Source organism: Mesoplodon bidens (genome assembly GCF_964165515.1).
Source record: "Mesoplodon bidens genome assembly, chromosome: 11".
NCBI classification, from domain to species: domain Eukaryota; kingdom Metazoa; phylum Chordata; class Mammalia; order Artiodactyla; family Ziphiidae; genus Mesoplodon; species Mesoplodon bidens.
The window spans coordinates 58,177,746-58,204,339 of NC_138167.1; the positions used below are offsets into that span (position 1 = coordinate 58,177,746).

The following is a 26,594-nucleotide window of genomic DNA, read 5'->3' on the forward strand; positions in this document are numbered from 1 at the left end:
TTTCTTGCCTTCTTATGGGATACTGAACATTGTTTAGAATTCCATTTTGATTTTTTATAGTGTTTTTGAGTATAACATTTTGTATAGTTTTCCCAGTGACTCTCTGGGTATTACACTATACATACCTAAGTTATCAGAGTCTATTGATATAATTTTAGCACTTTGAGTGACGTGTAGAAACCTTACTTCCATTTAACTCCCTTTACCATCCCCATTTAAAAAATATAACTGTCTAAAATATTTCTTACACATACATTTAACACCACATCAGACAGTGTTACAAGTTTTACTTCAATCACCCAACATGACATAAGAAACTGGTGATGAGAAGGGTAATTATTATATTTACCTCTATCTTACCCATTCCATTGTTTTTCCTTTCTGAAGCTCTAAGCCTTCTGTTATCATTTCTTTTCTGTTTGAAGAACTTCCTTTAGCCATTCTTTAAGGGTAGTTCTGCTAGTGACAACTTCTTTTAGTTTTCTTTGTCTGTGGATGTTTTTATTTCCCCTTCATTTTTTTTTTTTTTTTTTTTGGCCGTGCTGTGTGGCTTGTGGGATCCCAGTTCCCTGACCAGGGATTGAACCTGTGCCCTCAGCAGTGAAAGCACAGAACCCTAACCACTTGACCACCAGGGAATTCCCTCCGCTTCATACTTGAAGCATATTTTCACTAGATATACAATTCATGGTTGACAGTCCTTTCCTTTCAGCTTTGAAAAATGTGCCACTTCCTTCTGGCCTCTGTGGTTTCTGATAAAAAATCCAATGTTATTCCAATTGTTTTTCCCTTATAGGCAATGTGTTATTTCTCTCTGTCTGCTTTCAAGAGGATTTGTTTTTGTTTTTGTTTTTTGTTTTTGGTCACTAGTTTTTAGAAGTTTAATCATGTGTGTGGTATAGATTTCTTTGGATTTCTCTAATTTGGGGTTCACTCAATTTCTTGAATGTGTAGGTTTATGTCTTTTGCTAAATTTGGAAAGTTTCTTTTTTTTTAAATTGAAGTATAGTTGATTTTCAATGTTGTGTTAGCAAAGTGATTCAGTTATACATACATATATATTTTTTTCAGATTCTTTTCCATTTTAGGTTATTGCAGAATATTGAGTACAGTTCCCTGTGCTCTACAGTAGGTCCTTGTTGGTTATCTATTCTATAAATTTGGGAAGTTTCTGCCATAAGTTCTTCAAATATTTTTTTCAGCCTGCTGCTCTTACTCCTCTCCTTCTGGAATCCAATTCTACAAATGTTAGATTTATTTTATTTTTTTTAATACTCCCACAGGTCCCTGAAGCTCTGTTTGTTTGTTTGTTTATTTGTTTCCTTCAGTCTACTTTCTTTTGGTTGTTCAGATTGGGTAATTTCTACTCTTCTGTCCTGTAGTTCATGGATTCTTTCTTCTGTCATATTCATGGTGTTATTGAGGCCATTCATTGAGTTTTAAATGTTGGTGTATTTTTCAGTTCTATAATTTCCATTTGTTTTTTTAATAACTTGTTTCTATGCACTAAGGTTTTCTATTTTTCTGCTTGTTTCAAGATAACTTGTAACTGGTTGTTGAGACATTTTTGTGGTGGCTGCTTTACAATCTCTGTCAGATAATTCCAATATCTGATTCATCTCACCATTGGCATCTGCTGATTGTTTTTCTCTCATTTAAATTCTTGGTTTGACAAGTGGTTTTCAAAATTGTAATCTAAACAGTTTGGAAATTATGTTGGGAACCTCTGGATCCTATTGAAACATTCTATTTTAGCAGGCAGTCACCCTGCTCGTGTTCAGGTGCAGCACATCCTGGCCTACTTTTGTGGGTTGTGCTTCCAATGATAATTTAGTTTTCAGAGCCCTTGCATTTCTATCCTGGTATGTTCTGTTCATCTGTGCCACTGGAACTTCCACTTAATTCGGCTGGTGGTGCTTGTGGGAACAGAAGAGATTCTCCAGGCTGCCTAGAGCCATGGGTGGGGAGTGGGAGAGGTTGCACCCATGGGATGGAGGATACTTCTGAGACCTGGTACCTCCAGGGTTCCTGCTCAGTCTCCGTTGACTTCCCCATGGGAGGATAGATGGACTTCCCCTAGCTGCTGGGTGGGAGGGTGGGGAGACACTGGGCCTGGGCTGCTTTCTGCCACTGGTTGGCCAGGAGTTGCTGGACCTGGGCAGCCTTATACTACTGGGGGTGGGTGGGGATGGGAGACTCCAGGCTGCAGTGTTTTTCCTCAATCCGAGATCTTCAGCCAGCCTACCTTTCTTTTCCTATCAGAGGTCTATAATTTGTCTCTTGTATTATTTCACTGTTTTTAAAGTTATATTTAGTTGGAGGAGCAGGAAGAGATGAGTCTACATTATCTACTCTCTGGTGTTATTTTTAATTTTTAAATTTATGTAATTATTTATTTAATGTATTTAAAAAACAGATGTAATGAGATATAATTCACATACCCTACAGTACACTCATTTAAAATGTACAATTCAAGGGACCCTGGCGGTCCAGTTTCTAGGACTCAGCGCTTTCCCTGCTGTGGCCTGGGTTCAATCCCTGGTCAGGGAACTAAGATGCCACAAGCCATGTGGTGTGGCCAAAAAAAAAAAAACAAAGTAAAATTCAATAGTTTTTAGTATATGCACAGGGTTGTGCAACTCTTACCACAGTCAATTTTAGAACGTTTTCATCATCCCCCAAGAAACCCCACACCCATTTGCAGTCACTCCCCATTCCCTCCCACTGCCCCAGGCCCTGGCAACCACTAATCTGCTTTCTGTCTCTATGGATTTTCCAATTATGGACATTTCATATAAATGGCATCATATGATATGTGACCTTTGTCTCCTTCACTTTGCAGGACGTTTTTCAAGATTCATCCCTGTTGTAGCACATTTCAGTACTTCATTCCTTTTTATTGCCAAATAATATTCCATTTATGAATAGACCACATTTTATTTATCCATTGATCAGTCGATGGACATTTGGTTTGTTTTCACCTCTTGGCTATTATGAGCAATACTGCTATGAATGTTCATGTACAAGTTCTGTGTGTACGTGTGTTTTCCTTTCTCTTGGGCACATATCTAGGAGTGGAATTGCTGGGTCACATGGTTTGTATTTTGAGGTACTGTTCAACTGTTTTCTGAAGCAGCTATACCATTTTTCATTCTCACCAGCAATGCAAGAAAGTTCCAATTTCTCTACATCCTCACCAATACTTGCTATTATCTGACTTTTTTTTTTTTTTGGCTGCATCACTTGCCTTGCAAGATCCTAGTTCGCTGACCAGGGATCGAACCCACACCCCAGCATTGGAAACTTGGAGTCCTAACCACTGGACCGCCAGGGAATTCCCCTGACTTTTTGATTCTAGGCATCCTAGAGGGTGTGAGGTGATATCTCACTGTGGTTTTGATTTGCATTTCCATGAAGGCTAATGATGTCGGGCAACTTTTCCCGTACTTATGGCCATCTGTATGTCTTCTTTGGAGAAGTGTTTATTCAAGTCCTTGGCCCATTCTTTAATTTGGTTATTTTTTCGTTATCGAGTTGAGGACTTCGGCTTTTATTCTGAGAGAGATGGGGAGCCACTGGGAGACTCCAAGCACAGGAGTGATAGTATCACGTGGGCTGCTCTGCAGAGAAAAGCTACAGAGATGCCAAGGGGAGCAGACAGACCAGTCTGGACACCTAGATAACCTAGGTGAGGGAGGACAGTGATTGGCCCTGGGGTAGTAACAGGAGGTGGTGACAGAGGGCTGGTTCTGGACATGTTTTGAAGGGGGAACTAACAGGGTTTGCTGATGGATCAGATGTGAGCAGTAGGACTGCCTCTCACTCAGGAAGCATGGCATCACCATTAGCTGAGAAGGTGGTTTAGTACCCTGGGAGACGTAACAAAGTGCCACAGACCCAGCGGCTTCAACCCCAGAGGCACATTGTCTCCCAGTCCTGGGGGCTGGATGTCTGAGATCAAGGTGTCGGCAGGGCTGCCTCCCCCTGAAGCCTGTCGGGGAGCATCCTTCCTGCCTCTTCTGGCTCTGGTGGCTGTCACTCTTGGCGTTCCTGGGCTGGCAGCTGCGTCCCTCCAGCCTCTGCCTCTGTTTGTCACATGGCCTTCTCCCTGGAGCCTGTGTCCGAAGTTCCCTCTACTTGTAGGGACGCCAGCCATTGGGTCAGGGCCCACCCCAGTGAGCTGCTCTTAACCTGCTCACCTGCAGGGACCCTGTTTCCAAGTGAGGTCACGTTCACAGGCACCAGGGATTAGGATGCCAACCTGTCTTTTTTGGGGGGGACACAATTCAACCCATAACAGATGGGGAAGACAACAGGGGGGCAGTTTGGGGATGGAGGCCAAGAGCTGAGCATCAGGCATGTTAAGTTTGGGTTGTCCATCAGCCATCACAGTGGAGATGCTGAGGAGGCAGCGAGATGCAGGAGCTGCCAAAGCATGATTTTCAAAAGTTAAAAATACGGCTCTACAGCTCTAAAGTGAGGATGTGTCCAAGATTTATTTAAATCATTAACAAGGAAACCAGCATAATAGTGAGGCTGGTTGAAAACATTGGAGAGAGGGAAGGATTTGTAGTGGCTGAAGAAAAGCTTGCTTGGGTAAGTTCACTAATGTAGATTAAAAACTGGTTAATGTTCTACAGGGCCATAAAACTGCAACCTCTTCCAGGTAATCTTTTCTACAGAGATAATTTTTGTCACTTACCACTGGGCAAAGTTCATTTGCATTGCTATCAGACAAGAATCACGTTACCTAGCCATCCATTTTCTACAAGTTAAAATCTATCCTTACTCTGTTATTTAAAATCATAATCAATAGTAAGTAGGCAGTAAAACAGATGCACTCCCTAGAGAATCAAAAAGTACCCTTGGTGGGTCTGCTGGACCACACTCAGCCTCCCACCGAAAGGACCCACCACCATCCTCTTACCCATTCATGTTTTGGAAAATTTTTATTAGTCCCCCCCACCCCCCGCCTTGGGACTAAGGTTGTTCTTTACAGAAAGCTGGTCATATTGTGTTTGGACCTGATTCATCTACACAGGTGCTGAGAGAAGTGGCAATTAGCACGTCTGAGCCTCCTTGTTGGCCCGGTACAACTAAGCCACGTGGGGTTTCCCAAGGACCAAGCCCGCAAAATCCACTTCTGTCTGGAGATGTCATCGTGAAGAATGTACGGCTGAGCCTCAGCATGTCTGAGCTTCGCATTGCTCTTGCCTGCAGCACCTGTGCGTGTAGGTGAGTTTCTCTTTTCACAAGGACCTAGATGTCTGCCACAGTTCCTGTCTGCCTGACTACTTGTGAAGCTGAGACCTGGTACAACGTCGTTCGGGCGCTGGTGTGGGTCTGTGGGCACTGGGTCAACGCAGAGGTTACGATCCTTGTTCCGAAGGTGGGTGTGTCACCCTGAATCACAGGAGACGTGCTCTCAAATACGACACCCGCTTAAGGCTGCAGTGGCACAATCATTTTGTCTAATTATATACTGGTAAAAAAGAGGACTGATTTCTATTGAACCTATGCAAATAACTAGATTCCTATTAAAATTGAATAGTCAGTAAAAACGATTTTTCCTGAATTCCGAAGTAAGAAAATACCATTTAAAAAATGTTTCATTTGTTTGCAAAAGCACAGTCTACTAAATGTAAGGTTAGAGATAGAAGAAAGAAGAAGGATTTTATCTTACTTCTGCCAGAAAATAGAAACTTACAAAAAAGCACCAATACCTGTCTCCTTGCCTTTGTCGGGCCCAAGCTTTCCGCTGCAGATATAATGGGGTGGGGGTGGGAGGGCTACGGAGCCAGAGGAAGCAGGGATGTCCCCAGAGCTGAGCTTTGGGCCAATGCATCTAACTGAGGGGCGTGGTGGTTGATGCGTCTGGGGCCAACTGTCTGGCTGGTATAGGCCGACAGACAATGGGGCTGGAGCTACCAGGTGAAAGCATAGAGACTTCTCACTGTTGAGTTATAAACATAAAAAGGGGGAAGGGCAGAATGAAATCCGTCATGTTAGAACTGAAGCTATCAGTATGAGCTCAAGACTTGTTTATAGATATCGGAAAAGATACAGGTATGTGTTTGCGTGTGCACACGCTTACACACTCCGAGTTCTCTCTGCTGAGTGCAAATGGAATCACACTTTGTATTATCATTATGACATTATATTTCTCCTGTTCAGCATCACGTGTCTGAGATTCAGCCACGTGGATCCAAGTGGTGCAATTCATTCATTTCAATCGCTGCATGCTAGTCCATTGTGTAGACGTATCTCACTTTATTCATTTTATTGTCCACATACATTTAAGGGTTCCCCCCCAGTATTTTTGCTATTAAAAACAGCGCTGCTTTGAATGTTGACAGGTCTCCTGATGGGTCAGTGCAGGTTTCTCTGGCATGCAGCTAGGCAGAGGATGGACCTAGGAATGTATGTTGGCTTAACCCTAGAGCTGGGAACAGGTGGGCACATCGAGGCAGCTTGCATTTTCCCAAACGGCCACAGCCACTTCTCCCTGCCACGTGCTCCTCTTAAAATGTGACTCTGACACTTCTTTCCACAGGAACTAGGGGTTGTTGTCCCCCTATCTCCTGAATCTGGACAGGTTTGTGCACAAGTGATGCTACATGATGTCTGAGGCTATGATATAAAAAGTCATACTGGGCCCACCTGGTTCTCTTGGGACTCTTGCTCTTGGAACCTGACCACCCTCCCTTGAGGACATCCCCCAGGCTCTTAGCCCACAGCCTGAACCAGCTTGCAAGCCACATGGGTGCACCATCTTGGATGTGGCCTGTCCAGCCCCCAGTGGAGATGCCCCAGTGGAGCGTGGAGTAGACCAGCTGTGCTGCTGAATCTTCCCCAAATAGCAGATCCATGAGTGAAAGAAGCGATTGTTGTGGTTTCGAGCTACAAAGTTTGGGGGATGGTTTGTTATGCAGCAACAGCTGACTGATGCACACACCCGATTTCTTTGGAGAATGCCATATTGTTTACAAGATAATTGTACCACCTGACGCTCTGGCCAGCAGGGTATGCGTCCAACTTTAACGGTTGTGCTTATTCAGTGTGGTTTTAGTTTGCATTTCCAAAACTGCTAGTGAGGTTATTGGCCCTTTCCATGTTCTTCTCTGCAAGGAGACTGATTACAGGATTTGTCCATCATTCTTTTGGCATGTTTGTCTTTTTCTAATGGATTTGGAAGGGTTCTTTATATATTCTGGATACTAATCATTTGCAAGGTGTATGTGTTGCAAATACTTTCTAGCTTTTGGTTCTTCATTCTCTTTATGGTCTTTTTTTTTTTCCTTTTGCGGTATGCGGGCCTCTCACTGTTGTGGCCTCTCCCGTTGCAGAGCACAGGCTCTGGATGCGCAGGCTCAGCAGTCACGGTTCACGGGCCCAGCCACTCCGCGGCATGTAGGATCCTCCCGGACCGGGGCACGAACCTGTGTCCCCTGCATCGGCAGGCGGACTCTCAACCACTGTGCCACCAGGGAAGCCCTCTTTATGGTCTTCTGAGGAACATAAGTTGTATGACACATACTTTCCATCCACATTTTTAGGTGTGTTTCTCATAAACAGTATTTAACAGTATTTACATTCTAATTAGAGAGCCTCTGTCTTTTTTTTTTTTTTTTTTTTTTTTTTTTTTGCAGTACGTGGGCCTCTCACTGTTGTGGCCTCTCCCGTTGAGGAGCACAGGCTCGGGATGCACAGGCTCAGCGGCCATGGCTCACGGGCCCAGCCGCTCTGCGCCATGTGGAATCTTCCCGGACCGGGGCAAGAACCCGTGTCCCCTGCATCGGCAGGCGGACTCTCAACCACTGCGCCACCAGGGAAGCCCTCTTTTCTGCTTTTAGTTGGCACTGTCAATTTTTCTTCATTTCAGTTTTCTCCCAGCTGCTTTGAAATCTGTAAATTCTGTTTCCATTTTTCTCATGGAAACTTGGGTATTTCAGACTTTTTTTCTATCGATTCTAAAATCCTCTAGCTATACAAGAACTTCCGTGCACATTTCCTTCCTGCTCCTCCCTCCCCTTGCCATATGCCATGTTGAGCTCATGCGGGATTTTCTCTCAAGTTGTTATTTGACTTTCTTTGAGCAGTCTAAGCTAGTTTCTTTGTTGGCGTCCAGGTCTTTCTCTTGGGTTCACTTCTCATTTTGCTTGGGAATGTCTTTCAGTCCTTTTTGAGACTTAGTGTGTGGATGTTTTCAGGTTGTGAAGACACCTTTATTTTGCTGTCTCACTTGAATGCTAGTTTCACTGTGTATGGAATTGTAGGTTCAATTCTTTTAGGGTGGGCTTCCCTGGTGGCACAGTGGCTAAGAATCCACCTGCCAATGCAGGGGACACGGGTTCGAGCCCTGGTCTGGGAAGATCCCACATGCCGCAGAGCAACTAGGCCCGTAAGCCACAACTACTGAGCCTGCACTCTAGAGTCCGCAAGCCAAAACTACTGAGTCCATGTGCCACAACTATTGAAGCCCGTGTGCCTAGAGCCCATGCTCCGCAACAAGAGAAGTCACTGCAATTAGAAGCCCGTGCACTGCAATGAAGAGTAGCCCCCGCAACTAGAGAAAAGCCCACACACAGCAATGAAGACCCAACACAGCCAAAAAAAAAAAAAAATTCTCTTAGGATTTTGACAGTTTCACCCCTTTGCCAACTGACAATCAGGTTCAGTCTGATTAAAGAAGATCCTTCCTCTCTGAAGTTTTTTTTTTTTTAAAAAATAACTTTATTCTTTCCAATTTAATTTTTTTAAATTAAAAAAATTATTCATTTATTTGGCTGCACAAGGTCTTAGTTGCAACGTGTAGGATCTTTTTTTTTTTTTTCTTCCACTTGTGGCATGCATGTGGGATTAAACCCTGGCCCCCTGCATGGCAGCGCAGAGTCTTACCCACTGGACTGCCAGAGAAGTCCCTCTCTGACGCGTCACTTTGGTTGGTGGAGAAGCCATCCTCTCTGCCTCTCTCCTGTTTCCTGTCTCTCTTCTTTCACAACACGGCCTCCAGCTTCCTGGTTTGCATCTGCCTTGCCCGGGGTGGAGAAGGGTGCAGGTCCCATGTGCTTGCTCTCCACTGACTCAGATAGCAGACGTCTGGAAGAGCGGAGGACATACTTGCGGCTCCTGCATCTGGTGCAGATGTGGTTGGGGCCCACTGCTGGGCCTGCCTCACCTTGGCCCAAGGATGTGGGCCAATGGACAGATCATCCAAAATGAAAATAAAGAAGGAAATACAAGCTTTAAATGATACATTAAACAAGATGGACGTAATTGATATTTACAGGACATTCCATACAAAAACAACAGAATACACATTTTTCTTAAGTGCTCATGGAACATTCTCCAGGATAGATCACATCTTGTGTCACAAATCAAGCCTTGGTAAATTTAAGGAAATTGAAATTGTATCAGGTATCTTTTTTTTTTTTTTTTTTGTGGTACGCGGGCCTCTCACCGTTGTGGCCTCTCCCGTTGTGGAGCACAGGCTCCGGACGCGCAGGCTCAGCGGCCATGGCTCACGGGCCCAGCCGCTCCATGGCATGTGGGATCTTCCCGGACCGGGGCACGAACCCGTGTCCCCTGCGTCGGCAGGCGGACTCTCAACCACTGCGCCACCAGGGAAGCCCCTGTATCAAGTATCTTTTCCGACCACAATGCTATGAGACTAGATATCAATTACAGGAAAAGATCTGTAAAAAATAGAAACATATGGAGGCTAAACAATACACTACTTAATAACGAAGTGATCCCTGAAGAAATCAAAGAGGAAATCAAAAAATACCTGGAAACAAATGACAATGGAGACACAACGACCCAAAACCTATGGGATGCAGCAAGAGCAGTTCTAAGAGGGAAGTTTATAGCAATACAATCCTACCTTAAGAAACAGGAAACATCTCAAATAAACAACCTAACCTTGCACCTAAAGCAATTAGAGAAAGAAGAACAAAAAACCCCCAAAGTTAGCAGAAGGAAAGAAATAATGAAGATCAGATCAGAAATAAATGAAAAAGAAATGAAGGAAACGATAGCAAAGATCAATAAAACTAAAAGCTGGTTCTTTGAGAAGATAAACAAAATTGATAAACCATTAGCCAGACTCATCAAGAAAAAAAGGGAGAAGACTCAAATCAATAGAATTAGAAATGAAAAAGGAGAAGTAACAACTGACACTGCAGAAATACAAAAGACCATGAGAGATTACTACAAGCAACTCTATGCCAATAAAATGGACAACCTGGAAGAAATGGACAAATTCTTAGAAATGCACAACCTGCCAAGACTGAATCAGGAAGAAATAGAAAATATGAACAGACCAATCACAAGCACTGAAATTGAGACTGTGATTAAAAATCTTCCAAAAACAAAAGCCCAGGACCAGATGGCTTCACAGGCGAATTCTATCAAACATTTAGGAGAAGAGCTAACACCTATCCTTCTCAAGCTCTTCCAAAATATAGCAGAGGGAGGAACACTCCCAAACTCATTCTACGAGGCCACCATCACCCTGATACCAAAACCAGGCAAGGATGTCACAAAGAAAGAAAACTACAGGCCAATATCACTGATGAACATAGATGCAAAAATCCTCAACAAAATACTAGCAAACAGAATCCAACAGCACATTAAAAGGATCATACATCATGATCAAGTGGGGTTTATTCCAGGAATGCAAGGATTCTTCAATATACGCAAATCAATCAACGTGATACACCATAGTAACAAATTGAATGAGGAAAACCATATGATCATCTCAATAGATGCAGAGAAAGCTTTCGACAAAATTCAACACCCATTTGTGATAAAAGCCCTGCAGAAAGTAGGCATAGAGGGAACTTTCCTCAACATAATAAAGGCCATATATGACAAACCCACAGCCAACATCATCCTCAATGGTGAAAAACTGAAACCATTTCCACTAAGATCAGGAACAAGACAAGGTTGCCTACTCTCACCACTCTTATTCAACATAGTTTTGGAAGTTTTAGACACAGCAATCAGAGAAGAAAAGGAAATAAAAGGAATCCAAATTGGAAAAGAAGAAGTAAAGCTGTCACTGTTTGCAGATGATATAATACTATACATAGAGAACCCTAAAGATGCTACCAGAAAACTACTAGAGCTAATCAATGAATTTGGTAAAGTAGCAGGATACAAAATTAATGCACAGGAATCTCTGGCATTCCTATACACTAATGATGAAAAATCTGAAAGTGAAATTAAGAAAACACTCCCATTTACCATTGCAACAAAAAGAATAAAATACCTAGGAATAAACCTACCTAAGGAGACAAAAGACCTGTATGCAGAAAATTATAAGACACGGATGAAAGAAATTAAAGATGATACAAATAGATGGAGAGATATACCATGTCCTTGGATTGGAAGAATCAACATTGTGAAAATGACTCTACTACCGAAAGCAATCTACAGATTCAATGCAATCCCTATCAAACTACCACTGGCATTTTTCACAGAACTAGAACAAAAAATTTCACAATTTGTATGGAAACACAAAAGACCTCGAATAGCCAAAGCAATCTTGAGAATGAAAAATGGAGCTGGAGGAATCAGGCTCCCTGACTTCAGACTATACTACAAAGCTACAGTAATCAAGACAGTATGGTACTGGCACAAAAACAGAAATATAGATCAATGGAACAGGCTAGAAAGCCCAGAGATAAACCCACACACATATGGTCACCTTATCTTTGATAAAGGAGGCAAGAATATACAGTGGAGAAAAGACAGCCTCTTCAATAAGTGGTGCTGGGAAAACTGGACAGGGACATGTAAAAGTATGAGATTAGATTACTCCCTAACACCATACACAAAAATAAGCTCAAAATGGATTAAAGACCTAAATGTAAGGCCAGAAACTATCAAACTCTTAGATGAAAACATAGGCAGAACACTCTATGACATAAATCACAGCAAGATCCTTTTGGACCCACCTCCTAGAGAAATGGAAATAAAAACAAAAATAAACAAATGGGACCTAATGAACCTTAAAAGCTTTTGCACAGCAAAGGAAACCGTAAACAAGACGAAAAGAAAACCCTCAGAATGGGAGAAAATATTTGCAAATGAAGCAACTGACAAAGGATTAATCTCCAAAATTTACAAGCAGCTAATGCAGCTTAATAACAAAAAAACAAACAACCCAATCCAAAAATGGGCAGAAGACCTAAACAGACATTTCTCCAAAGAAGATATACAGACTGCAAACAAACACATGAAAGAATGCTCAACATCATTAATCATTAGAGAAATGCAAATCAAAACTTCAATGAGATATCATCTCACACTGGTCAGAATGGCCATATCATCAAAAAATCTAGAAACAATAAATGCTGGAGAGGGTGTGGAGAAAAGGGAACACTCTTGCACTGCTGGTGGGAATGTAAATTGATACAACCACTGTGGAGAACAGTATGGAGGTTCCTTAAAAAACTACAAATAGAACTACCATATGACCCAGCAATCCCACTACTGGGCATATTCAAAAAGAGTCATGTACCAAAATGTTCATTGCAGCTCTATTTACAATAGCCAGGAGATGGAAGCAATCTAAGTGTCCATCAACAGATGAATGGATAAAGAAGATGTGGCACATATATACAATGGAATATTACTCAGCCATAAAAAGAAACGAAATTGAGTTATTTGTAGTGAGGTGGATGGACCTAGAGTCTGTCATACAGAGTGAAGTAAGTCAGAAAGAGCAAAACAAATACCGTATGCTAACTCATATATATGGAATCTAAGGAAAAAAAAAAAAGGTCATAAAGAACCTAGGGGTAAGACGGGAATAAAGACACGGACCTACTAGAGAATGGACTTGAAGATATGGGGAGGGGGAATGGTAAGCTGTGACAAAGTGAGAGTGGCATGGACATATTATATACACTACCAAACGTAAAATAGATAGCTAGTGGGAAGCAGCTGCATAGCACAGGGAGATCAGCTCAGTGCTTTGTGACCATGTAGAGGGGTGGGATAGTGAGGGTGGGAGGGAGGAAGACGCAAGAGGGAAGAGATATGGGAACATTTGTATATGTATAATTGATTCACTTTGTTATAAAGCAGAAAGTAACACACCATTGTAAAGCAATTATACTCCAATAAAGATGTTAAAAAAATAAACTTTATTCTTCTCTCCAATTTAATTTTTTTAAATTAAAAAAAATTATTCATTTATTTGGCTGCACCAGGTCTTAGTTGCAGTGTGTAGGATCTTTTTTTTTTTTTCCACTTGTGGCACGCATGTGGGATTAAACCCTGGCCCCCTGCATGGCAGTGCAGAGTCTCACCCACTGGACCACCAGAGAAGTCCCTCTCTGACGGTTTTTAAGCTAGTCTCTTCATCCTTGGAATTCCAGAAGGCCACTATGACATGCCTTCACTCCTCCTGGGCATCACTTTGGTTGGTGGAGAAGCCATCCTCTCTGCCTCTCTCCTGTTTCCTGTCTCTCTTCTTTCACAACACGGCCTCCAGCTTCCTGGTTTGCATCTGCCTTGCCCGGGGTGGAGAAGGGTGCAGGCCCCGTGTGCTTGCTCTCCACTGACTCAGATAGCAGACGTCTGGAAGAGCGGAGGACATATTTGAGGCTCCTGCATCTGGTGCAGATGTGGTCGGGGCCCACTGCTGGGCCTGCCTCACCTTGGCCCAAGGATGTGTCTGGAGGTGGGACCTTGCTCAGGAACGTGACCATTGGGTGACCTTGGCTGAGTGACCCTCCAAGCCTTCACTTTCCTACTTGTACACTGGATGCAATGGGGCACAAGTTCTGGTCAGCAAAGGGCCCCTGGCTAGGACACTTGGGTGGACATGGCCAGCCTGCTCTCGATAGGGCGTTTGCAGGAAGAGCCTAAGCAGCGGAGCCCGCCCTGCCTGCCCACACGGGGTAAGGTCTCACCAGCTCAGAAGGACCCAGCCTCTGCCTGGGGGGCATGTTCCTTCTCCTACTGAAGGGCCTCCCCTGGTTGTCGGGGAGGGGGGCACCTGCTGCTCCTTTTCCCCAGGGCTGGGCTCCTTCACAGCCACTGCACTAACCTCAAGTCCTCACGGAAACCAAGGAAACATCTAGGCTTCTCCCTCCTCCCAAAGCACTTCGGGACTAATCTCGGGATGAAAACTGTCATGAAACCTCTGAATTTTGGCGTTGAAGCAAAGGCCACAGTGGAAGCAGCCAGTGGCAGCGACCAAGACTCAGGTCTCTGAACTACTGCTGCGCAGGGGCCCTTTCTGTTCTACCTGGAGCCTAAGAGAGTGGTCCGGACCTATAGGCCCCATCCTAGGCCTGTAACTCCTGAAGGAGGAGGGCCAGCTGGGCCGCCCTGCAGCCCCCATTCCCCAGTGCGCCCCGCTGCTTCCCCCACTCCTACCAGCACCCGCTTCCTCTCCACCAGCTTCCTCTCCACCAGCGCCTGATCCTGCCCAGCACGGGCCCCTCAGGCTCCCCTCAACCCCCTGCCTGGCCCAGCGGGACCCCATGGGGCGCCCACTCGGGTCTCCACCACGCTGTGGTCTGGGATCCCTTTGCCCCACGCCGGGCACTCCCCCAGGTCCCCCCGAACACTCAGCCGGGCCTGCCCCATCTAGTGCCCCCTTCTCCCGCTCGGGCCCCCACCTCTTCATCCCCTCCCCAGGGGCCTCCCCTCAGGCCCCTCCCCCGCCCGGCACGCCCTCAGATGCCTCCAGACCCGGTGTGCCGCACCCCTCCCTCAAATCCCGCGCCCCCTCAGGCGCGCCCCAGCCCCTCTGCCCAGCGCCGGCTGCCCTCTCCCTTGAACGCCGCGCGCCCTCAGGCCTCCAAGCCCCCATGTCCGGTGCCCCCGTAGATGACCCCCCAGCCCCGGTGCCGGCGAACCCATCGCCCGTCCGGCGCCCCTCTCCCTTGAACCCCGCGCCCCCTCCGATGATCCCCCAGCCCCGGGGTCCTGCGCCCCATCGCCCGGCCGGTGGCCCCTCTGGCCGGTCGCCCCTCCCACCTCTGCCCGTTCGCCCCTCCCCCAGGCCCGCCCCCCTCCGCTCCCCTCCGCTCCCCTTCCCTCCCCTCCGCTTCGCTCCCCTCCGCTCCCGTCCCCTCCCCCCGGCCCCGGCGGCGGCCGCGCGTCATGGCGGCGGCGGGCGGGGCGCGTTTCGCACGCAGCGCGCCGGGCGGAGCGCTCGCCGCATTGTTTGCTTCGCTGGGGAGCAAGCGAGCCGGCCCGGGTGTCCGAGCAGCCCCGCGCCAGCGCCCCGTCGCCGCCGCCGCCGCCGCCGCCGCCCGCCGGCCGGGCCCCCGCGCCGGGCCTCCGTCCGGCCCCACCGCCCGCGCGAGCCGCCGCCCGAGAGCCTGCGGAGGCCGAGCCGAGCCGGGCCGGGCCGCCGCCGCCAGGAGCCCGCGCCCAGAGCGGCGGCGGGCCGGGCCTGCGCGGCCGTTGGCGGAGGAGCCGCGGGCGCCATTAGCGCCTCCTCGGCCGCGCCGGCCCCCGCGCCCGCCGCCCGGCTCCCGCGGCCGCGGCCCCGAAGGTGAGTGCGCCGGACGGGCCGGGGCCGGGGCCACCGCCTCGCCCGCCTCTCTCGCGGGCCGCCGCCGCCGGCCTCTCGGTGCTGGTGCCGCCGCCATGTTTGGCGGCCGCCGTGGCGGCGCATTGTCCGCGGGCGACGGGGCCGAGGGAGGCCGCGGTGTCAGGGCGGCGGCGGGGAGGCCGGGGCACCGGAAAGGAGAGAGGCCGGCCGAAGGGGAGGCCGGGCTGTCGAGGCGGGGAGGCCGGACCGGGAGGCTGGAACGCCGGGCCGGGTGGCCGGGTCGGGTTGGGAGGCTGGGCGGCCGGGAAGGAGGGAGGCCGGCCGGTGGGGAGGCCTGGAGGCCGGGCCGGGAGGCTGGAAGGCCGGGGAGGGAGGCCGGACCGGGAGGCTGGGCGGCCGGGGAGGCTGACAGGGAGGGAGGCTAGGCTGGCGGGCGGGAAGCCGGCGGGGCCGGCTGACTGGTCCCCAGCGCCCGGCCGCCGCGCCTTCCGCCCGGGCGCCCGGCGAGAAGGGAGCGGGCCGGGGTCTCGGGTCCGCCGGCCGAGCGTTTGCCCGAGGGTCGCGTTATGTAACGGACGCGCTGGGCACGTTGAGCCCGGACGGGAAACTCCCTGTTCCAGGGCCGCGTTTGAAAGCCTCGAGGGGCGCGCGGACCCGGGCCTCCGCCCCCTCCGCCCCCCCTCCCGCGCTGAGAGCCGGTGGTGGACTCAGCGGCCTCCGGGGCCCTTTGGAAGAAGTAACTTGATTGAGGTGTAATTTACGGAGGACGCGCGCGCTGCGGGTGCGCAGTGGAGTTTTGACGAAAGGCCGCGCCCCCGTGGAGAAGGCGCCCACCGCCCGGGAAGGGTCGTGGGTGGAGGGCGCTGCTTGCACTCACCTGCGGGCCGGGAGCTGCCTGCCGTCCTGTCCCTGCACGAGGGCGTAAGTGGCTTGTCCAAAGCCAGTCGGGAAAGGCACTGATTGAGAAGGTGAGCCGGCCCTGGGTGCCGACTGCCTCTCTTGTGGCCACATGGCTTTTCAAGGTGCATTTATCAGTAGGGTCTGGAGAGGCTGCTGATCGCCTCCTCGTGGGTGCGCTTGTCCCCGCGCGGAAGGGCCAAGTGTGGGTGGAGCCCGAGGGCCAGAGATCGGGAAGTGATAGCCGGGTGAGGTGGTCTGCAGAGTGACCCGCGCCTTCTTTCCCTGTCACCGTCTAGCTTTCAAATTGGCGGAGCTGCCACGACCATTAAGTGCTGTTCTTCGGGTACTAAGTGTCCAGAGCTTCAGTGCCCTTTGGGAGAGTGTGGGTTTTGAAGGACCGATTTTGATTAGTGCTGTTGGTTCTCTGCTTTCGAGGAGAAAATTACACGTTCGCTTTGCATCTGCTGAGTAACCAACTGTCGCTTCTGCCCCACCCCAGTAAGGACCCCTGAAGCTGTGCGCTGTGCCCTGGCGCACCGGCGTCCCCTCCGTGCAGGCTGCGGTGCTGACAGTAGGGGGGCCGTGCCCCTCTCCCCCAGAAGGGATGGCGGGGCCAGAGCTAGCTGGGCAGCGGCTTGGCTGACCGCACAACAGGAGTCCAGGGCTGCGTGGGCCCCTGGAGACCCCTGAGATGCAGGTGAGCGACGAGTTGGCTGCTCATGCTGTTTTCCGTGCTTCTCTTTGTAGGGGATTCCTGTCAAATTTCACGTAAAACGTGGATTTCTATTTGACAGAAGAGAAAACCACGATCTGAAGGATCTCTCTTAAAAAGTGCATTTAGGTTCTGCCGGGATCTCCACTCGGGTTTGAGAAAGCGAAGCCCGCCCTGGGAGGGCTTTTCCTGGAGGCCAGGTGGGTCGCTGTGCGGAGGCGCCCCGTGCCGGCTCCTCGGGGCCACATCCCGCTGTGGGCCTTGGGCTCCACCTTGGGATGTTGTCAGCCAGTCTCTTAAATGTCACTCTGCTTCCTGTCAGTAAAATGTGGTCGTTTGGAGGGAGGAGGGGTCCTCGTCATCAGTTCCTAAGGTGCCACCCTGCTTGACGGGCAGTGGTCCAGAGTCAGGAGTCGTCAGTGAGACCGGTAGTAGACACGGTCGGTGACACACGGCAGACGTCTGGAAAGAGCAAATCCTCATAAGTCTCTGTGGCCCAGATTTCGGGCACCTGAGCCTGTGCTGGCACCTGAGAACGGGGGGGCTGGGGGTGCCTCTGCAGGCGGCGCAGGGGTCTTGGGGTGGCCCTTGCTGTGGCAGGAGGCGGGCCCGGCACCGTGGTGAAGCCAGCAGCTGAGAAGTGCTCCGAGGGGCAGGGCAGGTGGCTGGCCCGTGGGGCCTTTCGTGGTGGCCACTCCTGAGCCCTGTAGAGGCTGGGTGGAGGCCTCCCAGGGGTGAAGTCTGCCCCCAGGCCAGTACGGGGTTTCCCTCTTGAGCCCTGGAGTGGTTGGTGGCCCCGTGCCTCAACACGGTTGTGGAGGACACGTTCGTCGAGAGGATGGACGGGGCTCTGGTCAGGCTGCTGAGGCTTCCAGGCTCCCTAGGGGTGCTGACGGGACCGCCACTTCGTGACTCAGGGCTCTCTCCAGGGCAGCAGTAGTGGGGGAGCCAGGGGCCAGAGCCTGCCGGGGTCCAGCCCTGTGTGTGCGCTGCCCTGGGCTCAGGGCTGCGACCCCTGCTTGTGAGGGATGTGGCAGTCGGCTTGGTGACCTGTGGATACAAGAAGGTGACTGGCGAGCAGTGGGCCTCAGCATCCTGGAAGGACTTGTCATCGCGTGTGCCTCTGGGAGCCCCTCTTCACCCCCTGCCCTCTCCTCTGGTCCCGGGAGTCCCTGGGGAGGGGCAGCCTGGGGGCAACGCGCTGTTGAAGGTTGTTGAGATACCACTGTGAGTCCCGGGACGAGTGATTTTGGAAACCTCAGAGATAGGTTTGCCGGGAGTTTTGTTTCGATTTAGCACAAGTTGGTTAGGTCTGCCCAAGCGTACCTGGTGGCTTTCGCCTCTCGTGTCCTCTGTGTGGAGTTAACGTGTCCTCTGCGTCCGTTTCAGGGAGTCAGTACCAAATGAGGAGGAAAGGCCGAGGTCATCGCGCTGCAGCGAGGCACCCTTCCTCCCCCGGCAGCACTAAGCACTCCCCCACGCGAGAGACGCTGACCTACGCGCAAGCGCAGAGGATGGTGGAGATCGAGATTGAGGGCCGCCTGCACAGGATCAGTATTTTTGACCCTCTGGAGATCATATTAGAAGATGACCTCACTGCTCAGGAGATGAGCGAGTGCAACAGCAACAAAGAAAACAGCGAGAGGCCGCCCGTGTGCTTAAGAACTAAGCGGCACAAGAACAACAGGGTCAAGAAGAAAAATGAAGCCCCGCCCAGCGCCCACGGCGCCCCCGCCTCGGCCAGCACGCTCCCCGAGCCCAAGGTGCGTGTGGTGGAGTACAGCCCCCCGTCGGCGCCCCGGCGGCCCCCCGTGTACTACAAGTTCGTGGAGAAGTCGGCCGAGGAGCTGGACAACGAAGTGGAGTACGACATGGATGAGGAGGACTACGCCTGGCTGGAGATCGTCAACGAGAAGCGCAGGGGCGACTGCGTGGCCGCCGTGTCGCAGAGCGTGTTCGAGTTCCTGATGGACCGCTTTGAGAAGGCATCGCACTGCGAGAAGCAGAAACAAGGGGAGCAGCAGTGCCTGATTGACGAGGACGCCGTGTGCTGCGTGTGCATGGACGGTGAGTGCCAGAACAGCAACGCCATCCTCTTCTGCGACATGTGCAACCTGGCGGTGCACCAGGAGTGCTATGGCGTGCCCTACATCCCCGAGGGCCAGTGGCTCTGCCGCCACTGCCTGCAGTCCCGGGCCCGGCCGGCTGACTGCGTGCTGTGCCCCAACAAGGGCGGCGCCTTCAAGAAGACGGACGATGACCGCTGGGGCCACGTGGTGTGTGCCCTGTGGATCCCCGAGGTTGGCTTCGCCAACACGGTGTTCATCGAGCCCATCGACGGCGTGCGGAACATTCCCCCCGCCCGCTGGAAGCTGACGTGCTACCTCTGCAAGCAGAAGGGCGTGGGCGCCTGCATCCAGTGCCACAAGGCCAACTGCTACACCGCCTTCCACGTGACGTGCGCCCAGCGGGCCGGCCTCTACATGAAGATGGAGCCCGTGAAGGAGCTGGCCGGCGGTGCTGCCACCTTCTCCGTCAGGAAGACTGCGTACTGTGACGTCCACACGCCCCCGGGCTGCACCCGGAGGCCCCTGAACATTTATGGGGATGTCGAGGTGAAAAACGGCGTCTGCCGGAAGGAGAGTGCAGCCAAAACGGTCAGGTCCACGTCCAAGGTCAGGAAGAAAGCGAAGAAGGCCAAGAAGACGCTCCGGGAGCCTTGTGCGGCCCTGCCGCCTGTGTGTGCGCCCTACATTCCCCCTCAGAGGTAAGTGTGGCAGGCCCGGGCCTGCTGGGAGGGCGCGCAGGGTCTGACCGCGTGCTGTCTGTCCGGCCCTGACGGTCCTCTCCAAGGTGGCCTCCTTCAGCCTCCGCTTCACGGGAGCATGGATGTTGCAAAAGACTTGAGTCTGTGAGATGGGGAAGTGTGTCTGGTTTCCTCGATGCCCGCATGGGCCTGCGGCCACACTGACCACCGGTCTGGGGCCCCGCGGCGCCCCAGGAGTTGTTGTCTTCTTTGACGTGACAAAACACCGTTCCTCACCCTGCTCCCTCCCCAAAATTTGGGAATCTTGTGGGATTTTTAAATTTGCTGGAAACTTAAGCAGCGTGGCTGGGTAAGGGTGACCCCGGGGTAAAGATCAGAGTGGGGCGACTGGAGCCGCGAGGCAGGAGGTGCTGGCCTCCTTCCTGTCATGGGACAGGCTTTCTGGTTTTCCTGATTGTTTCTCTCGTGGTATTAGCATTGCCTGGTCAGTGTTGGGTTCTTTGCCTAGAGCCGTCCACGGTGGTGGGGTCAGGACCCTGCTGGCTACCCCCATCCCTGGACTTGTTTCCTCCTCTGCTTGTTCTCCTTGGTACTGACTTGTTCTTTTTATTTGGTTGTATTTAAGAACGCTCTTGTTTGGAATAGGAGGTAAGTGGCTTGATGAATTTCTCACCGGGTGTGGTTTGGGAAAGACTGAAACACTTGCTTGAGCTTTGAGGAAGTAAACCCTGTATGATAGGGCATGGGTCTTTAGAACAGTCTGGTTAAGAAAACAAAGCATCAGGATGATGAAGGGAAGACATAAGTGGGTGTCTGCTCCCGAGAGCGGTACTGGGATGTTGTCAGGTCGTGAGATGTGGTGGGAACTGCTACTGAAGAAGCGTGGCCTTTTTCCCAGAATGAAGTTTTTTGTTTTTACAGAACAGTACCTATGTTACAGAATCAGTAAATTCAAAGTGAATACAAAGTGTTTATAATCCCTCTTATCCAGAGAAGGCTTCTGTTAAAATCAAGGTGTCTCTTTGCAAATAAGCCAGTCTCACTTTTAAAAGACAGTTTCACTTGGATTTCTACCTGTAGGTCAGAAAGTATAGGATTTGTATCAAGAGCTTTTATCTAAGAGCCCAAAATTTTCAGCTTTACTGAAATTGAAAGAAATGAAACAAAAAATGTGATCTAGTAAATTGAAAACCCAGAAGTCTGAGGTGCTGCCTTGTCTGTCCAGCCCTGCCTGGTTCCCTGCCCCAGGGTCTGTCAGCCTGTCCGCAGGAGAAAGCATTTGCGGTTGGGAAACGTGGGCACCTGGAGTCTGAGATGACCCGGTCTGGTGGAGAGGAGAACTTGCTTTGGAGTAAACACTGCAGCTCAGGTGACTGGGCCATGCTCCGTCTTGTCCTTTCCTAATTTAGGAACAAACTGTTACTTCGGTTTGGAGCAGACGTAAACGACGCACCTGGATGAGTGCTCACGGCCACAGGCTTTGCTGTCAGTGTTGCCCAGAGTTTCCGGGAGACCCTGACATCAGACCACCCTGTGGGTGTCGGGGCAGGTGCTGGGAGGCCCAGGCTCACAGCCACTGCTCTTGTCCCGAAGCTGTGGCCTGAGCTGCGGCTGGGCTGGTGGTCCTGTTCTTAGGACCCAGGCACAGTGGCGTGTAGATGGGAGTAAAGCTGGTTGCTCTCCACGGCCTCTGGCTCAGGACCTGTCTAGAGCTGCCACCAGGGTGACAGGCGTTCTGAGCGAGCTTGGGAGCCGGCCCGGGGCAGGGGGGCTGGAAGAGGGGCTTTGGAGATCTAAGAAGAGGAGGATCCCCCTTATTCCCTGCAGAGAGGAAGGAGGGTTGGCTGTGACAAGGCTGGGGGTGTGTGGCACGAGCTGTAGGTGCTTTTGTAATTTGAGGGGTTTAAAAGTTTTCAAGTAAGAAAGATAACTCAGACCAACTAACTTTGAGATCATAGTCTGTTCTCAACGAGAGGAAGATGGTTGGTTTAATTTGTTTTATTGTTTAGTGTTTCTGAGCTACAAAGATTGCTTTTCTTGTCTCTCAGTAATAGACTCCGGAACAAAGATGCAGGTGTTCTGAGGCTTCGCCCACCTGTTTGAGGACTCCGAGCCTGTGGTCAGGCCGGCTGGCCGGGGCGGTCGAGGCCTTGCAGGCCGCCGCATGGCCAGGAGTGGCGCGGCCACGTTGATGGGATGCTGTGCTCTGCCCTGGGTGGGTGGGTTGGGTCTGGCGGGGTCCTTGCGGCCGCTCGGTCCCTTTGCCTGTGAGGGTCCAGCCTTCAGTGAGGATGAGCTGCTCCTGAGCAGTTGTCACAGTGGTGTGGAGCTGTGCCCGCCTGTCTGTGTCTCCCCTCTTGCACCTGTTCTCAAATCAGAATAATTCTTTTCCCAGCCCAGAAGCAACATATTTAAAGTTGGGGAAGATATGAAAAGTCAGGGCTGAAGAAGAGAGAACAGGCATTTGTTCTCCGTTTTCTGGCCTGTGCTGGTGCTGCTCTTTTTCTGTTAAGCGTTGCCTTTTCCTCGAGTAGCCGCTCTTCTGATTGGAGCCTCTCTGCTTCTTTGCCCATTTCATCTGCTTTGTGGGGGGAAGGGAGGGGCCAGTGGAGGTGGGCACCGGGGAGGGGCCAGGCCAGGTGAAGGGGCTCGTGGAGTTGGAGCCTCCTGGGTCCCTTGGGGTAATTAACCTGGTCACTCTGCTCTCTCTGGTTGCGCTGTGGGTGTCCCAGTGTATCTGGGGAGGAGGGGCCTCGAGGGAGGAACATCCGGCCTGGCCTGTCCTCGTTGATGTGCGTGTTCCTGCGTAATGAGCTGTTACCGGAAGTGCGTGATGAGGATGGAGGATCCGGGTCACGGCTCTGTCCCCTTGAGGGCGCCGCTGGGACACCAGGTGAGGACGGCTGGAGAGCGGGTGCTTGGGAGCCGTTGGGCAGACAAATTTAATGCCTGTTGAACTTAACAGCAAGAAGTTTGGACTTGAATTTTATATGTCTTTTTTCATGTTTCTAGCAGTTAACTTTATTACGTGTTATGGATGTTCTCATGGGTCGTGGCCTGGGGAAATCGGAGAAGCCTGTCAGCCCCTGCAGGTGGGAGCCTGGCTCTGGGCGCCCCGTGCATGTGGGTGCCACCTCTGCTCTGTGGGCGCCGCTGGGCAGCCCTCCCACCTGCCTGCCCGGGTCCTTGGGGAAGGGCTGTTTAAGGAGCGACTCCTGGACAGAAGCCCTGCAAACCCAGCCGGAAGTCAGAAGTGCGGGTCGTAAAACGCAGGCAGTGTGGAGAAGCCGGGCCACGTGTCCCGCTCCTCCAGGTGTCCCTCCCGGTCACGTCGGGTGAGCCCAGCGGAGGCGGCCTTGGTGGCTCTTGCCTCCTGATGTGGGGCCGAGCCCTGTGTTTCCCCGGAGCTGCTCTCAGTGTTCTGCTTCTGACCCTCCTGTGACTTCTTTGCTTTCCTTGGTTTTGAACTGGGGGCTGGGAGACTGGCCCTCCTGGGGCGGGGCGGGGAGCCTGGGAGCGCAGGGATGGCACATCCCAGAGTGGATGTGTTTTGACCAAAGAGCTGACGTGAATAAAAGTAAAAAAGAGCACAGGGGAGGAATCTGGATGCTTCACGATGTGTCTCTGCTGCGTTGCGGGCTCTTCCGACGCGTTTCGGTCTCAGGGATTCCTGTGTGCGTAGGACTGAAGTGAGTGCTTAGCGTGGTGCCGTGGGCCTCACCTCGTGTCCCTCGGGCGTGTGGACCCCTGGCTCGTGTCCTGCTCGCTTTACCCCCGCCCCCGGCTCCCTCCTCCTGGTGGGAGCCGTGAGGGCCCTGCCTGGTGGTCTCTGCTGAGACCAGCCCTGGCATCACCCCCGCTCAGCAGGACTGATGTGCTCACACCTCCCGCAGCCGGGCATCCCGGGCGCACAGAGCAGGCCTGGCCCACAGGGAGGGTCTGCCGAGGTCGTGGAATCTGGCAGTTTCTGGTCACGTTCGCTGTATCTGCTTCCATAGAGATGGGGCGGACGTGCATTGAAGTTTTCTTTCATCCTAGCACTTGGAGTCGCTGCCTGGAGTGGATGGTGGGACGGACCTTGGTGCTTTGGGCACCCTTCCCCTCCAAGGCACAGAGACCAGCATTGCATCTCGTCTTGTCTTCATTTCAGTTTCAGTTTTTTGTTCAGAAATAATTTCAAATTTATAAAATGTTGCAAAAGTCGAAAAAAAACCCCACCCAAACCCTCTTTACCCAGAGTCCCCTCTTGCTTATAACCCGCTTACCCTCTTGGGGGTGGTTTCCACGCGCCCCTGCGTGTCTCCCACGGTGGAGCCGGCCTCCCCTGGAACCTTCCTGCCTCCAGTCGGGCCCTGTCCCACTCAGCCTCCTTTGATTTGGGCATCCCCAGACCTCTGTGTCCCTTGCGATAGGCCTTTGCAGCTCACAGAGGTGTGCCTGGGACTGCGGGGCCCCTGCGTCCCCACCTGAAGGCAGCGACGTCCCCTGCTCCTTGGGGACCGAGGTGTCACCAGTGCCTCTACCAGATGATTTCTGCTCTTGATTTTTCTGGTGTCGGATCCGGGGTCCGGGGGCCCCTGGAGGTGACGGCTCCTCTCCACGTGGCCTGTTCCTGTTTTCTTCCTGGCCTTCCTCCCCGCGAGGGCTGGAAGGGAGCATCCACCTCAGCGGGGTCATTCTCTCCCCACCGGCGTGGACCAGGAGGTGTGGTTGTCAGAGGGGTCTGCCCTGTGGGCCCAGGCACTGAGGTGGGCAGCTCGAGAGGGGTTTCTCAGGAAAGGAGGCTCTGCCCAGCTGGCTGTCACTGTCAACCTGCTTAGTAGTCGAGGGCAGGCCCCGGGGCAGTCGGCCGCCTGGCCTTGGCTGCATGGCTGTGGCCGTGGCCATGGGTGCTGGTGAGGTCTGGCTGGGAGGTGTGGATGCAGGCCTGGGGCTCCTGCCTGTGGTCCATGTGGTTGCGCAGGGGGCACCCCCGGAGCCAGTGTGGCCCAGAACCACATCCCTCCAGAGGCAGACTCCAGGCTCTTCGGGTCTGGCGGGTGGACTTCACTCATGTGCCCTGACCTCCGTCCAAGCTGTTCTGAAAGTGTACGGTGCCTGTTGTGGAGACCCAGCTGGCTGAGAAGGTGTTGAGAAGGGAGGGTGGACCCCGCCCCGCAGACGCCGGCGGGTTGGCCCAGGTGCTCCTCCAATGTCTGTGCATGTCAGGTGGGGATGGCTTTTAATGCTATTTTTGCCTGTTTCTCGTGACTTTTATATAAAAACTTTAAAAACAAAAAACTAGATAGCAACATTGATTTGTCAAATGTAGCAAAAAAACCCCAAACACGTTAAATGACCACTCGCTTTTGGGACCCCTCCTGTCCCATCAGCCCACCACTCGTCAGTCAATTGTAAATGGGGGTGGGTTCCTCTGAGGCCTGCTTTTCTGGTTTTCCTGCCCTGGGGGGCTCGCAGTCTGGTGTGGGCTTGGGCAATGCCCTTGAATGCACTGCCAGCACACCAGAGTCAGTCCCAGCTCTCCCAGTGGTGGGTCTCTCTCTTCCCGGGCTCAGCTTGTGGGTGGCAGGTTGTTTGGTTGTGCTCATCACGTGTCTTTTCCTCAGCTTATCTTCTCATTCTTTTTTTTTTGGCTGTGTTGGGTCTTCGTTGCTGCGTGGGCTTTCTCTAGTTGCGGCGAGCGGGGGCTACTCTTCGTTGCGGTGCGTGGGCTTCTCATTGCGGTGGCTTATCTTGTTGTGGAGCACGGGCTCTAGGCGCGCGGGCTTCAGTAGTTGTGGCATGTGGGCTTCAGTAGTTGTGGCTCAAGGACTCTAGAGCGCAGGCTCAGTAGTTGTGGCGCACGGGCTTAGTTGCTTCGTGGCATGTGGGATCTTCCCGGACCGGGGCTCGAACCCATGTCCCCTGCATTGACAGGCGGATTTTTAACCACTGCACCACCAGGGAAGTCCCATTTGTTTCTTTTTTTTTACATTTTAAAAATTAATTTATTTTTTATTTATTTTATTTTTGGCTCTGTTTGGGTCTTTGTTGCTGCGCGTGGACTTTTCTCTAGTTGCAGCGAGCAGGGGCTATTCTTTGTTGCAGTGCGCGGGCTTCTCACTGTGGTGGCTTCACTTGTTGTAGAGCACAGGCTCTAGGCGTGCGCGCTTCAGTAGTTGTGGCACGTGGGCTCAGTAGTTGTGGCTCACAGGCCCAGTTGCTCTGCGGCACGTGGGATCTTCCCGGACCAGGGCTCGAACCCGTGTCCCCTGCATTGGCAGGCAGGTTCTAACCGCTGCGCCACCAGGGAAGCCCCTGTTTGTTTCTTTACTAGTCTTTTCAGAGAGCGCGGTTCTGGTCTTGTTGAGATTTTCTTGTGTTCTTGTTTCCTGTTTCATGATTTTTTGCTCTTTGTCTTTTTTTCCCTCGCTTTATTGAGATTTAATTGACACGTGACATTGTAAGTTTAAGGTGTATAGTGCGATGATTCGCACCACTTACACGTTGTGAGTGTTTGCAGGGTGAAGTCAGTTCGCTCATCCTTCACCTGCCATAGTCACTGTTGCTGTGGTGGGGAGAACATGAAAGCTCCCCTCAGCAGATTTCCAGGGCGCTGCGCGGCCTTGGGGGCAGTTGCCGCCACCTGCGTGCGGTCCTGGGACCTTCCTCTCTTGTCTTCTCCTGACTTCTTCAGCTGGGTGCTCAGCACA

General features: G+C 51.7%; 1 protein-coding gene across 6 annotated transcripts in view; it reads left to right on the forward strand.

Moving 5' to 3' along the window:
- Positions 1-15,418: 15,418 nt before the first annotated feature.
- BRD1 (bromodomain containing 1) overlaps positions 15,419-26,594 on the forward strand; it is a 35,052-nt gene continuing 23,876 nt past the window's right edge. For 4 of the 6 annotated variants that reach the window (XR_014016988.1, XM_081248077.1, XM_081248080.1 and 1 more), the window contains exons 1-2: positions 15,419-15,523; positions 18,525-19,902. Coding sequence is in view for 5 of the 6 variants with exons in the window: in XM_081248077.1 (XP_081104203.1) it covers positions 18,539-19,902 (1,364 nt within the window). In the remaining variant the exon portion in view is untranslated. Of the gene's footprint in view, positions 15,524-16,391; positions 17,121-17,260; positions 17,336-18,524; positions 19,903-26,594 lie in introns of those variants that run through there. The other 2 variants (XM_081248079.1, XM_081248078.1) reach the window with 2 other exon arrangements.